Consider the following 13,924-nt stretch of genomic DNA (forward strand, 5'->3'; position numbering starts at 1 on the left):
TTTCCTCTTTCCCAGTGTTTCTCTGACAACATCCTCAAAGCAAATATCAGATTTGTTGTGCTTCTTCCAGCCCTAAAGCCTTGTTGTTCCTCTTCTAAGATAGGAACTTAGGGCAAAAACAAGTATGTTTAAAAAAGGCGTAACAAGCGAAACTATAAAAAAACTTTGAACTGCCACGGCTGGGAATGACATCAAGATTGAAACCTGAAAAGAAGGAAAATCTGAACTACGATTTCGACTCGTCGCTTTGTGATACTGTGAACTTCAAGGAATGTTCTTTTACACACTTGTGCATGTTCCCCTTCCTTTACCATCAGGAAGTGAAAAGTAAACAGTTGCCTGCCAGCAACTTTCTTCTGGAGCTGTGTACGAACCATGTCGCCTATGTTTAACGTTACTGACATCTAAGATGGTGGTGGTGGTGGTGGTGGTGGTGGTGGTGATTATTGTTTTAAGAGGAAGTACAACTGGGCAACCATCCTCTAACAACTAAGAGTTCCATTAAATATGAATTTTGCTTCACGTGGTCTGCCAGGCCATAAAACTGGTTAAATTTATTGATCTTTTTTTCATAACCAATGTTCTTGCATTCATAACAGCATCGGCATACAACCTAAAAGTAAACCAACAAGGCATTAGAGGCATTACTATTATTGCCATTAATAATCTGTTTGCTACTCTGCACAGTACAACTAAAAAATGAAATCCTTAAAACAATCCTAGTCCTACTCACATAATCTTGGAATAAAGATAACCTGTAAGGTTAACATCAGCATTCTAGGTCTACCTCATTAGATGGGGCTTCTTTTGGACGAACAGTTTGTTATTTCCCTCGTAACTTTTGCCCTCCGACCTCCACTTCCTACATTGGGAAACGCTTCCTTCTCTCCTTTTACGGCATACTTAGGTACATTCATTATTAAAACACCACAACACGCTTAAAACACTGTACTCGTGCCAAAATAGCAGCACACAATAACCTCCAATACGCTCAAGTAACTACAAAACCAGTCTCATGGCGCTTGGCACATAGCCCACATTTTGATATACACCAGATGGCACATAGACCCAGGCGAATTCTTGTGGCTAGAGTTTGAATTACTTGCAGACTGAATATCACATAGCCCGGTTTTTACCGCACAGGCGTAGGCACATAGCCCACGTTTTAGCAATAAGATGGAATTTGATTGTTTTGGCACTTACCTCTGTTTTTGTATCCAGTCGACATTTTATGTAGAATTCATTTCTTGTAAATAAACCCTAATTAAAGATTTTTGCTTTTCTTTTTAGAATTTCCCCTCTTAAGCATAGGGTGCACGGATTATTAGAGTATTCATTGTATCTTTTGTTAAGACTGAGTGCTTCTCTAGTTCTGAGCAGTAGTTGATGTCCAACTTTGGAATTTCTTAGGACAAGAGGATGGGAAGATGGATAATGTTTGACTGAACAGTCATTGGGTTTACTCTTCTATATTTTGTCTCCTTAGTGTTCACATCAAAGGAAAGTACAATAAGTTCCACCTTTTCAATACATTATATTATGTGACAGTTTTACGTTACAGTTAAACCTTCACATTTTTATACACTCGGGACCGGTTTCGACAGTGTACCTGTCATCATCAGCCAAGAACAATTAATCGAGGACAATCAACCTTACAATACTTCAGGTATGATATAACAGTGAATATAAAATTATACATTATCTATCTACAAAAAGGTGTGAACATGTCCAAGTAAAAAATCACGATTTAAGAAAATCATAGTCCTGTAGGGTGTACACTTATAAAATTTCTAATTAAAATAACGTGTTAAAAACTTGCTGTTATATTATATTAAAGTGTTCAAACATTTAGTTAAATGGTGTTCCACTTAGAATATGTGATACAGTACAGCTGAGGTTATAGTAATATGTTTGTAGGCTTAGTTTTGGTATTTTTAACACTCGGGACATATAGCCATGTTTTACAGGTTAAAAGTTGATAAAACATTTAGTTAATGGTGTTCCACTTAAAATATATGGTAAAGTTCAGCTGAAGCTACAACTTGGACTTGAGGAGCAGATAATTATGTAAAATATCAATATTAGTAGAAATGAACAATTTGAATGGGTCACTGCTTGATAATGTAGATGATCAGCGAGTCCTATTAAACAATTCTACATGTCGACATGTGGTTGTATATCATCTTGCTGAGAAGTAACAAAGGTCCTGGCTAAAATGGTGCTTGTAGATCTTATGTTGTAGGTTGTGATTACATAAATTGACTAGAAGGGATCCTGATCCAAGTCGGAACCTCAGGTGCGTCCGTCTACCATCAACTTGGCACCTGAGGTTCCGACTTGGATCAGGATCCCTTCTAGTCAATTTATGTAATCACAACCTACAACATAAGATCTACAAGCACCATTTTAGCCAGGACCTTTGTTACTTCTCAGCAAGATGATATACAACCACATGTCGACATGTATAATTGTTTAATAGGACTCGCTGATCATCTACATTATCAAGCAGTGACCCATTCAAATTGTTCATTTCTACTTATATTGATATTTTACATAATTATCTGCTCCTCAAGTCCAAGTTGTAGCTTCAGCTGAACTTTACCATATATTTTAAGTGGAACACCATTAACTAAATGTTTTATCAACTTTTAACCTGTAAAACATGGCTATATGTCCCGAGTGTTAAAAATACCAAAACTAAGCCTACAAACATATTACTATAACCTCAGCTGTACTGTATCACATATTCTAAGTGGAACACCATTTAACTAAATGTTTGAACACTTTAATATAATATAACAGCAAGTTTTTAACACGTTATTTTAATTAGAAATTTTATAAGTGTACACCCTACAGGACTATGATTTTCTTAAATCGTGATTTTTTACTTGGACATGTTCACACCTTTTTGTAGATAGATAATGTATAATTTTATATTCACTGTTATATCATACCTGAAGTATTGTAAGGTTTATTGTCCTCGATTAATTGTTCTTGGCTGATGATGACAGGTACACTGTCGAAACCGGTCCCGAGTGTATAAAAATGTGAAGGTTTAACTGTAACGTAAAACTGTCACATAATATAATGTATTGAAAAGGTGGAACTTATTGTACTTTCCTTTGATGTGAATTCTGCTTCAATACGGAACCTAAATATGAAGTTTTTAACTTTAAATCCTTAGTGTTCTGTCTTTGATACCTATAAACTTCTTTATAACTATAGGAAGACATACTGCGTACCAGCTGACTGAACCAGTTTTTATTATATTGTATTGACATAGCAGTTGAGAGATAATTTGATTTCTACCAGATTGCTTCATGTATTATTGGTTCGATTTTTCTTACAGGTTGGTGGCAATCGGTCTGGAACAGTTCATGGAATATGCTCAAAACAATCCGTCGCTCTTCCCCAAGAAGTGGACCATGACACACGTCTTGCCGCTCATTACGGCATACATGCTGCCTACCAAAGATCCCAAACATTTGTACTTTCATATTAGAAAATGCAGCCACATCAAGTTTAATCCCATAAAGGTGAGTAAGCTAATAATAATAATAATAATAATAATATACATATTTTACAATAATTATTATACAAAAATTTGCATTTCTAACAATCTACAGTAAAACTTGGCTACGAGCTTGCATTTTGGAGTTGGAACCCTAACACTGGCTGTCTTTCCATGGTACCCAATTTTCATACCAGACTAATAATAGAGCTGTACCTTAACTAAGGCCATGGCAGTTCTTTTCTTGTCCTAGCTCTTTCCTGTTCTATCGTCATTGAAAACTTACCCGAGTTAGTGCAAAGTTAAACCACTAGCATAGAAGGAAAAAAAGAACTTGGTTAGCCTATTCTCCCTTTCTCCTGATTCATATGTACATTTTCTGAATTCTCAGTACTTAAGTATGTGGCAGGCAAAGCTGGATATTGCAATAATCTCTCTCTCAGTATGTTCACAACTCAACCACCAAGATTTTATTGCATGTTATAAATCTCATTCCAGTTGGCGGCTATCACTTTGGTTTATAGTGTGAAATGATGTTCAAAGAACTGGAGCCCATCACAGAGACTATACGGAAGAACAGGATCTCTTCTTCTGTTCACATTATGAGGATGCCAGAAACCATATTGTTAAGAAAAATTACAGAGAAACTGAAATCTGAAGCAACAAGTAGGATGGATTAAGGAAATTGGAGAGGATATGGTAGAACTAGAAATAACTGTGGACAATTTGGAAAACAAAACAGAAAATTTAAAGAAACTGAAAAACATAAAAATAAGATTTAAACAAAAAAGAGACAAATGACAACAGAAAAGATCAGAACGAATGAAGAGCTACTGCAACAAAGTGAAGTGTGGTTTACAGTACATTTTTCAGAATCTAATAGTGACACTTCCAATATTAGGATCGAGTTGCAAACCACCAACTGCCTAATAAGCACAGTCAAATGCAAGACTATTTTCTCCAATGAATTGTAAAATTTTACTGCAAACATCACTAGTTTTCTTCATCTGTACAGTACTGAGAATCTTTTAAACAAGACAAGACTCCACAAGGAGACGAATGTTTTTTTTCTTTTTCTCAGTAGATCTGAGATAGCATGCTAACATGAGGACTATATTTTAAAAAATATTTGGATATGTTATCACAAGTGTTTTAGGCAATGAGTTTTTAATGTAAGACTAGATATAGTTAATTTGGTTTACCTCCACCCTTTCCACCCCTCATCCCCTACAAGGCTTAAAAAAGTCAAAGTTTTTATGGTGTTGTGAATATTTTAAGACTAATGAGAAGAATATGTTTTTATAGCCTTTTATGTCACCTAAACACATTGTAGCTGATGTGATGTTTAGTTACTAAGGCAAAAATATAGAGGCATTCAGAAAAATGTAGACGCTCTTTGATAGTTAATATCTTTGGAACAAAGTGACATATCATTGCAATTCTTGCACAGTAGCGTAGTCCATTGTTTTCTCAACAGATGATGAAGGTAACATGAATGGTGCGACGATTGTTGTGCATTTTCCAGCAGATGACAGTGCAGCGATGAATGAAGTAAGATTGTCGTTTGAGCAATGCAAGGCCATATTGATGTGGTACTGGAAGTACAAAAACCTGATGTAGGTACAGTGGCAATGGCGTAATGTGTACGAAACTCGGCCACTAACGCATAGAACAATTTATCGTATTCGGGATAGATTGGAAGCCGACGGTTCTGTTCAGGATGTGCATAAGGATAGGTCTGGCCGACCAGAAACATCAAGTCCAGCTTCCAGTGCTGCTGTGTTACAACATTTGACTAGGTCACCTCAAAAATCTGCACGTGACAGTGGGGTAAGCCGATCAACCATATGACGATTTCTGAAGGCTGCAAAGTGGAAAGTGTACATTCCAAGATCGTTGCGCGCTATGAACAAGGACGACCCGGATTGAAGGATGGAATACTGCGAGTGGTTTGAAGGCTTGCTTTGAGAGGATGAACGGTTTGCAGGGATGGTTATCTTGTCTGATGGGGCGCAATTCAAACTGAACGGTACTGTAAACTGCCACAACTGCGTGTGTCGGGCTTCTGGAAAGAGATCTAAGCCTACTTGGATGAAAATCTAACCTGGACGATGGATAGTTCAAAGAGGGGCTGTTGAGTACCCACCATGGTCTCCAGACCTTACACCTCTTGATTTCTACCTATGGGTGACCTTGAAAAATGAAGTTTGTCGACAGAAGCTAGCTACTCTGAAACCATGGAGGCATTCTGTGGGGCTATCACACCAACAACACTGACAGCCATAGTTCGGTCAGCAGTTCAGCGGCATCAACGTTGTTTGGCTGCTAATAGGAGTCATTTTGAACACACAAAATAACCTTCCCCACCGTGCAAGAATTGTAAGCGTATGTTATTTTGTTCCATTAATGTTGACTATCAGAGAGTGTATATTTTTCTGGACCCCTCTGTAAATTGTGCCAATTAAGTTGATTCATTGGTTTACTTCACTTTGTTGTATAATACATCGGTACGAACCATGACGTTGATAGTTTACAACTAAAGAGCTACTGGTCAATTTGAAAAGAAAACTTATCGAAGATGATGACCAGAAAATGATTGACTGAAAAGGTCCAATGAAGCCGTGAAAGCAGAAGAAAGAAAGGCCAACTGAACCCCCGTTTTACAGTACGGCCAAGTGTAAGTGCGTTTACCATACGAGTTAATTATATTTTTATTTATATTTGAGATATTCAAGTGCCTTTGATATCTGAGAAGACTGTATCAGACCTGCTTTGTACCATTGACAGCATATGAACTGGAAACTTGCACCATCAACAGAAGATATAATAGCAGATATGTATTTTTCTCTCTCTCTCTCTCTCTCTCTCTCTCTCTCTCTCTCTCTCTCTCTCTCTCTCTCTCTCCCTCTCTGTCTCTCAAAATGGAACCCCTCTATTATTTTCTTCAACAATCCATCATGTCTAAGTATATGGCCTATTAGATGACCCCGCTATATTTTTGTGTCATAAAACAACATCTCACTAGTGCTCTTCTAAACACCTCTTCATTCATGACCTTTTCTCTCCAACTAATTTTCAGTTATTTCCTATCGCACCAAGCTTAAAATGCAAGTAGTCTTTTTTTCTTTCATAATGTCCAGGTTTCACTTCCATATAAAGCAATACTCCATATTAGGTCTTCAACAGTTGTAGCCTCACATTTTTGAAGTCGGTGCTTCAGAAAACAAGACATCCATACGGAACCACTTTGTGCAACTCTAGCAACATCAAGATTGAAATGGTTTGATTGGTCATCTGAAGAGAATGGATCCGAAGAGAGAACCGAGGGAATTGTTTGAAAGGGAACTAGAGGCAGGCCAAGGACAAGACGGATATCCCAAATAAAAGATGATCTGCAAGGAAGAGGTGTAGAATAGTGTAATGTTGAAGAGGAAAGAATGTGCCTGTGCAGACGCAAATGGAGATCGCTCTTATGCCACACCCTCGTCTTCCCACCTCTTCTCCCTCATCACTCTTGACCAGTCCTCTTTTCTTCTCTGCACACAATCTTGCACTCCTTTTATACACCTGTCTCTTGGTCTTCCTCGTGGTCATTTTCCTGTTATCTCCATTTCGGCATCCTCCTGGATATCTTTTTCTTTGTCATTCTCTTCATATGTGCATATTATCTAAGTTTAGATGCTTGTACCCTGTTCTGTAGTGGATCTTCTTTTACTATATCTCTGACCTTCTCATTTCTCAACTTATCCATTCTTGTCACTCCTATCCTGCTTCTCAGAAAATTCATTTCAGTTGCCTGTATCCTAGTCAGAACTCTCTGCCTCATTACCCAAGTTTCTGCTGCATAAGTTAGTATAGGTGCATAGTACATCCTGTATACTATCCTTCTGATTCTTTTCAGGAATGTGCCTGCGTGTCTTCCACGCTCAATTATTTCATCATTTCTGCCACTTTCCTCTATGATACTACCCAGGTACTTGAAACTCTCTACCTTCCCAAGCTGTTCCCCTCCAAGCATTATCCCTGTCATAGGTCTCTTTCTTTCTGGTTGGGATCACAGTTTCACTCTTTGGCATAAGACTTCACGATAATGATGTTAGTGATAAATGGATGGAGCTTGTGAAAATGTAAGGAAATAACCTTAAGAAGTTATCGAAGAAAATTAATGAGAATAGTGAAATAAAGGGTTTTAAATTTAGCATGAACAGTGTGAATAATAGAGTATCAGGTAATGGAAAATCATGAGGGGATCAATCAGTATAGCAGGGATAATATTAATAATCTGAGGAAAGTTCTTAATCAGTTGAGTGATGAAGTTTATAATATTAGATGTAGGGTCAAAAATTGAGAAAAGGTTCTTTATAATTTTCAGTTTAAGGACTTTCTTTTCAGTGAAGGTTTATCAGTGGGTGTTGGAATACAGTCAAAGTCTGCTATAGTGATTACAGCATATAGCAAGAACTCCATTGTAACAACAGTTTATTCTGTCCCTTGAAAATTCCTTTATTAAACTGCGTATTATCCTTCGGTTACAGTGAGAACCCTATCACTGATGCATCTGTTATTACGAGCGATTAAGCGTACGTTGTATTTACATTAGCAGTATTTATGCACTAGTGATTGTATTGAATCCAGTCTATTATCTTCGATATAGTTTGCTCGCTCCGTGTACTAGCCAGCTCTCTCGTCGACATTCAAACTCAAAGGGCATGTCGGAGTCGATTAGTAACACTCATAGACTGGTGTTCTGTAAACACAATTTGAAAGTGAAGGAGGACATGTTTCGTTAATAAATGTGTAATTAGCTTGGCCATTGCCGGCCCCGTGGTGTAGGGGTAGCGTGCCTGCCTCTTACCCGGAGGCCCCGGGTTCGATTCCCGGCCAGGTCAGGGATTTTTACCTGGACCTGAGGGCTGGTTCGAGGTCCACTCAGCCTAGGTGATTAGAATTGAGGAGCTATCTAACGGTGAGATAGCGGCCCCGGTCTAGAAAGCCAAGAATAACGGCCAAGAGAATTTGTCATGCTGACCACACGACACCTCGTAATATGCAGGCCTTCGGGCAGAGCAGCGGTCGCTTGGTAGGCCAAGGCCCTTCAAGGGCTGTAGTGCCATGAGGTTTGGTTTGGGTTTTAACTTGGCCAATAGCAATAGTTAACTTATTAGAAATAAATGCTTAAACGATCCCTTAATTTTAATGCTATGTGCCGAAATTAAGAAAGAATACGATACAGCTCAAAATATGGCTTAGAGTGGGTGACTTATTTCAGAGGGTGGTTTATTCAGTAAAACATCGTTAGGGCGACTCTGCAGAGGACAAGGAAAGAGAATGTGTTTAGCGAGAAAGCGTACTATTGAATAACGAATCAAAAACTATCCAACAGGGATATGTAAACACTTCATGTGATTTTTTTCCCCCGAGATGCATACATTTTACGTTGTGTATGTACAGGTACATTGAAAGATACAGGTTATCTACCATTTCTCAAGATGTAAGTATTAAGGCTTGATAAAGACAAGAGAACAGATACGAAAACATTTTCCACCAGGGCTTATTAAATAAAAAGAGTGTATTAAAAGGCGTGTAAAACACCAGGTAACAAAACATTTGCACTGGAGCCCATGAAAGTATCAGTGCATTATTTGCAGATCATACTCTTTTTAAATTTAAAACAAATGTCAGCTGAAGCCATATATTTTGGACTAGTAGGTTATTAGCCATTGTTTTCAGCTCATGTGCAAGAGAATGACTTTGACCATCATCTCCAATGCGACAACACTTCGATTGACTCGAGTCGAAACTCGAAGGTGCAAGTTTCAACATATGCGCCAACGTTGAAAGATGCAGAAGCCTGTCCACTTCATGGACTTTTATTTTATTTTCATTAGTAAGCGATGTCACGACCTTTTCAGTATCCATAACTGGTCTGCGCAAATATACACCACGCTAGTCATTTTTACACCAATTATGTTCCTAATCCATACATAGGCTGTCTCACGACAAGTATTCACTACCTTTCAGTAGATCACTCAACACAGAATAAATTTCTAACATTGAATGGTTATTCAGCAATATCAGTGAAAACCGGAGAGCAAAATTGAACTTCCTGAGGCTACCGGCTTGCTTCCCAAAGATGTAATTTACCCTGTGAATTTCAGCAATTTAAGGCCCTTTCTCGTTTTTGCACAACTTTCTCTGACCGGCCTCCTGTTGTGGGGGCTCTAATCTGTGTTGGAAATCACATTTCTCTCAAAAAGGATAACGAACATTTTCAGGGCTAGGAAAAATGTGATTGTACTAAGTGGTAATAGTGAAAATGTGAGGTATTTTTATATAGATTTAATACGACATGAACCAAGATGATGTAGATGTTGATTCCCATAGGGAATCAGAAATAATTGTTCCGAATGAGTAAATTTATAATACCAATATAAATGGTCCGTTATTGGACATTATAAATTTTCCGGCTAACTTATTCCTGGTTGCCAGCGTTTCGCCCCCGTGTGCTAGGCTGGGCTCATCAGTTGGTACCTAGCACACCTACCAAGACGCTGGATAGTGCATACAGTGGAGGCCACTGCGTAGGCTTATTGTAGCCACCGGCAGTGCCAATGCACTATGAGACACATCAATTTTTGATAATGAGACAATGTCTCTCATAGTGCATTGGCACTGCCGGTGGCTACAATAAGCCTACGCAGTGGCCTCCACTGTATGCACTATCCAGCGTCTTGGTAGGTGTGCTAGGTACCAACTGATGAGCCCAGCCTAGCACACGGGGGCGAAACGCTGGCAACCAGGAATGAGTTAGCCGGAAAATTTATAATGTCCAATAACGGACCATTTATATTGGTATTATGAACCAAGATTTCGAATTTACGTGCTAAGCCAGAAATCATCTTAATGAGGAACACAATAACAAGGTTTCACTGCATTTTCTTGCGTGTGGTTAAATTTCGGAAAGGCCCATGTAAATTTATAGCAAAAAGCTTATCTCTCTACCTGTTCTTGAAATATGTTTTCATGATACATGTAAGGTTAAGTTAAGTTAGGTGATGCTGTTTGAATAATAAAACTGAAACCTTTGCCAAGAAGTCACTGAAGGGATACTACCTCCAGTTTTTTTCATAATTAAATTGAAAATACGCATTCACGTCTCGGAATTAGAAAAATAACTAACTAGTAAGCTGTGGTATGGAAATGTGCAAAAACACAAGTTTTGAACAAACTGATTGCCGTTACATACAGATTTGAATGTGTATGGGTTTCCCCCAACTTTTGAAAAAATCAGATATAACGACAATCCGCTATAGTGAGTAAATTTTTCACCGTTATGAATTCTCATTATAACGGACTACAGAAAATATAATAAATAAGAATAATCAGTTTATGGGTATTATTTGAGGAATATATTGGTATTAGCAGAAATATGGGTGTTATTCTTTGTTGTATAAAAATAATTAGTTTTTGTCATTGTTTCTGAAATGTGATTACTTTTTTCTTCTTGCAGTATTACTTCGAGAACAAGGTGGCTCCACCGACTGAACACTATGTCATACCATACAACAAGGACCTAGTGAAGGCACCTTGTGAGCAGCCCAAAGCATTGTTACCACACATATGGCAAGAATACATTTTTAAAAAGACACTCGGTGAATATGGATGAAGCATGAATGGCTCATGTCACAAGTTATGGTAACTGCTTTTGCTAGCCCCAATGTTGCAGAAAGGAACGTCTGGTGTTTGAGGAAATGAAATGAAAAGCAAAATGGGACACACTGTGAGCTCTGCGGGAAGAATCCAAAGTAAAAAGAAGTGGACAGTGAAGTGTAGAAAATGTCTTTGATGCTTCGAGCAGCAAGTTTTCTTCAGTTGGAACCAATTCTCTGCACTGAGATTTTACCTTCATGAAATAAAAGAATTGGGTTGTAAAAATACTACCATCATAAATGCCAGAGCCTGGTTTTATGTGCACTATTTGGAGTGTGACTTCTTGTAGGTAGTTTGCTGCACAGCACATGTGGCTAATGTTAAGAATTTAGCATATATAGCTAATGTTAAAACTGTGTTTTATACAGCGTTTAACCATTCCTCAAACTGAAAATAAATTCAATAATTTCAGATCTTACGAATCAAGGAATAAATAATGTCTTAAGTATGTGGTAGATGTTGTTGATATAAAAAGTAGCTGAAATTAATTCTGGTGACCGTATAACAATGGTTTTACAAGTAATAATATATTTCTTTTCTATTCACTGTACAGCTCTCTGTTTTACAGTAATAATACAGACATGCTATGATGGATTTGCTCTTTGCCCCTGAAGAACCTAGGAACTCTTGTTCTTCGCACTCTTTACAGATTTCAGATGTTTTTCTCGTTTAATATGTTGCTGTACAATAAACTTCCTTTCCGCGTTCCCTTTAACACTGCACAATTTACAAAGCAGAACGCGCCCATCTGTCATAGGCACATCTTTTCCACATGGTTTAACCCTAGGACTGGCAATGTTCAATTTTGTGGTGGCGGCCATATTTCGCTAAATAAAATATAAATATCTGCAAGATACAGAATAAATCTGCTAGGTTTTATATGTCTACATAAAGCTAATACACCGAGGATTGTCTTGGTGACACGAAGTTGCATAAATGTTTTGACTAGAAAAATGATCAGTCTGTTCAAAAAATGTCATTTCTAAATTGAAAATAATATTAAAACTTTCAATCATATATACAGTAAACTGGAACATGTCACAAACAAATTTAGATATACAGATTGTCAATAATGTATCTGTAAAGCACTAGCACTCTGAGAGGTATATTCTTGAAAATATTTGAGAAAATGTATTGGTATTTAATCATTTGGAGGCGTGACCGTAGACCACGTTGTTATGATTGGTTGCTTTATGGGAGGTCGTCATCACCTTCACTTTCCAATATTTGATGAGTAGAAATAGCTGATCAACATGCCAAATCTAACTCTTAATCTGTTGGTTCGTTCTCAATAACCTCAAAATCAGATCTGTCACTTTCATCTTCCAACAAATTTCACACTACGTCGTTACTCATTTTTCATAATGAAGTGAAGATGCCCTATTTAGACACATACCATATTAAAACAGGCTTTGTGCTGCCCATGTTGTCTTTGGCCGACTATCACACAGTCTTACAATTTGCACAAAACTAATGGTGTACCTGGCTGTAGTCATCTCTACACTTCTCTATGGCTGTGAATCGTGGACCTTATACCGCCGTGACATAAAAAAAGCTGGAGCGCTTTCACCAGCAAAAATTACACTCCTTCATGAACATAAAGTGGGAAAACTAAGTCTCTAATGTTGAAGTTCTTGAGAAAGCATGTGCTAATAGTGTAAAAGCATTGGTCGTTTGCCATCACCCCAGATGGGCAGAACATGTGCGCCGTATAAGTGACACCAGACTACCGCACCAGATCCTCTGTGGTCAGCTTGGCTCTCGTTCAAGACACCGGGGTTCCCCCCTGGAGACGTTTCAAAGGCCAACTGAAACAAACCTTAAAGATGGCAGAAATAAACCCACAAACCTGGGAAACACTTCCAAGGTCCATTTACTTCGGCGGCAAATTGTCTGTGCCTCAGTTTAACACTTCGAACAAGAACGCCGCAGACATGAAGATATTAAACAAAGGAACGCAAACTTCACCATACTCAGCCAAGATCTCCCCCGTCCCTCAGCTGCGCACTGTGTGGACGTATGTTTTAGTCAAGAATTGGCTTGTACAGTCACCGGAAGTTTAAACACAAACTGCTGTGAACTGAAGTGAACTATTAGCCAGGAAATCTGTAAACTTGGAAGCGAGTAACTGCCGACATCGTACTAAAAATGAATGATCTGTCAAAAAATATATATGCAGAAGTAAATAAGTCGCACCAAACAGAAAACTACAAAATAAAATGAAATAGAATACCAAAGCAGAGCCTGTAAAGGTTTGTTTACAAACACTACAGAAATGACACTCAAACAGATCATTGGAAAACTACACTCATTTATTTCTGTGAAATTGCGCCCAAAGACATAAATACAAACGAACCTGAACTCTTAGCTGCTGTGGACATCGAGAATGACAAGAGGAGACTGTTACGACATCTGATGAAGAAATGAGGAAATTACGAGTTGAAATACGAACATTTGACAGTGCCACTACAGCAGAGAATTTCGACACTTGCCAGTTCTAGGGTTAAAATATAATTTGTCATGGTTTCAATTTTGGCATTTTTCTTGCTAGAACTATAGTATACATTTCAGAGGATAGTTCTGTACTGAAGTGGGAAGTTAACTGGTCATATCCAATCCCTTCTCTTTTCCATTTGTTGTTGGTCTTGAGGTACGTAGGGGCTGAATGACTGGCTGAAGGGGTGGATACGAAGTCTATTGCTT

At 38.1% G+C, this 13,924-nt stretch overlaps 1 protein-coding gene across 2 annotated transcripts in view; it reads left to right on the forward strand.

Moving 5' to 3' along the window:
* The window catches only part of LOC136884621 (GON-4-like protein), a 77,005-nt gene extending 65,067 nt beyond the window's left edge, over window positions 1–11,938 (forward strand). For both annotated transcript variants that reach the window (XM_067156844.2, XM_067156845.2), the window contains exons 14-15: window positions 3,350–3,536; window positions 11,022–11,938. In XM_067156844.2, the coding sequence (XP_067012945.1) occupies window positions 3,350–3,536; window positions 11,022–11,177 (343 nt within the window). In that variant the 3' untranslated portion in view covers window positions 11,178–11,938. The remainder of the gene's footprint in view (window positions 1–3,349; window positions 3,537–11,021) is intronic.
* Window positions 11,939–13,924: the final 1,986 nt, after the last annotated feature.

This window comes from Anabrus simplex, chromosome 13, assembly GCF_040414725.1.
Source record: "Anabrus simplex isolate iqAnaSimp1 chromosome 13, ASM4041472v1, whole genome shotgun sequence".
In the NCBI taxonomy this organism is placed as follows: Eukaryota; Metazoa; Arthropoda; class Insecta; order Orthoptera; family Tettigoniidae; genus Anabrus; species Anabrus simplex.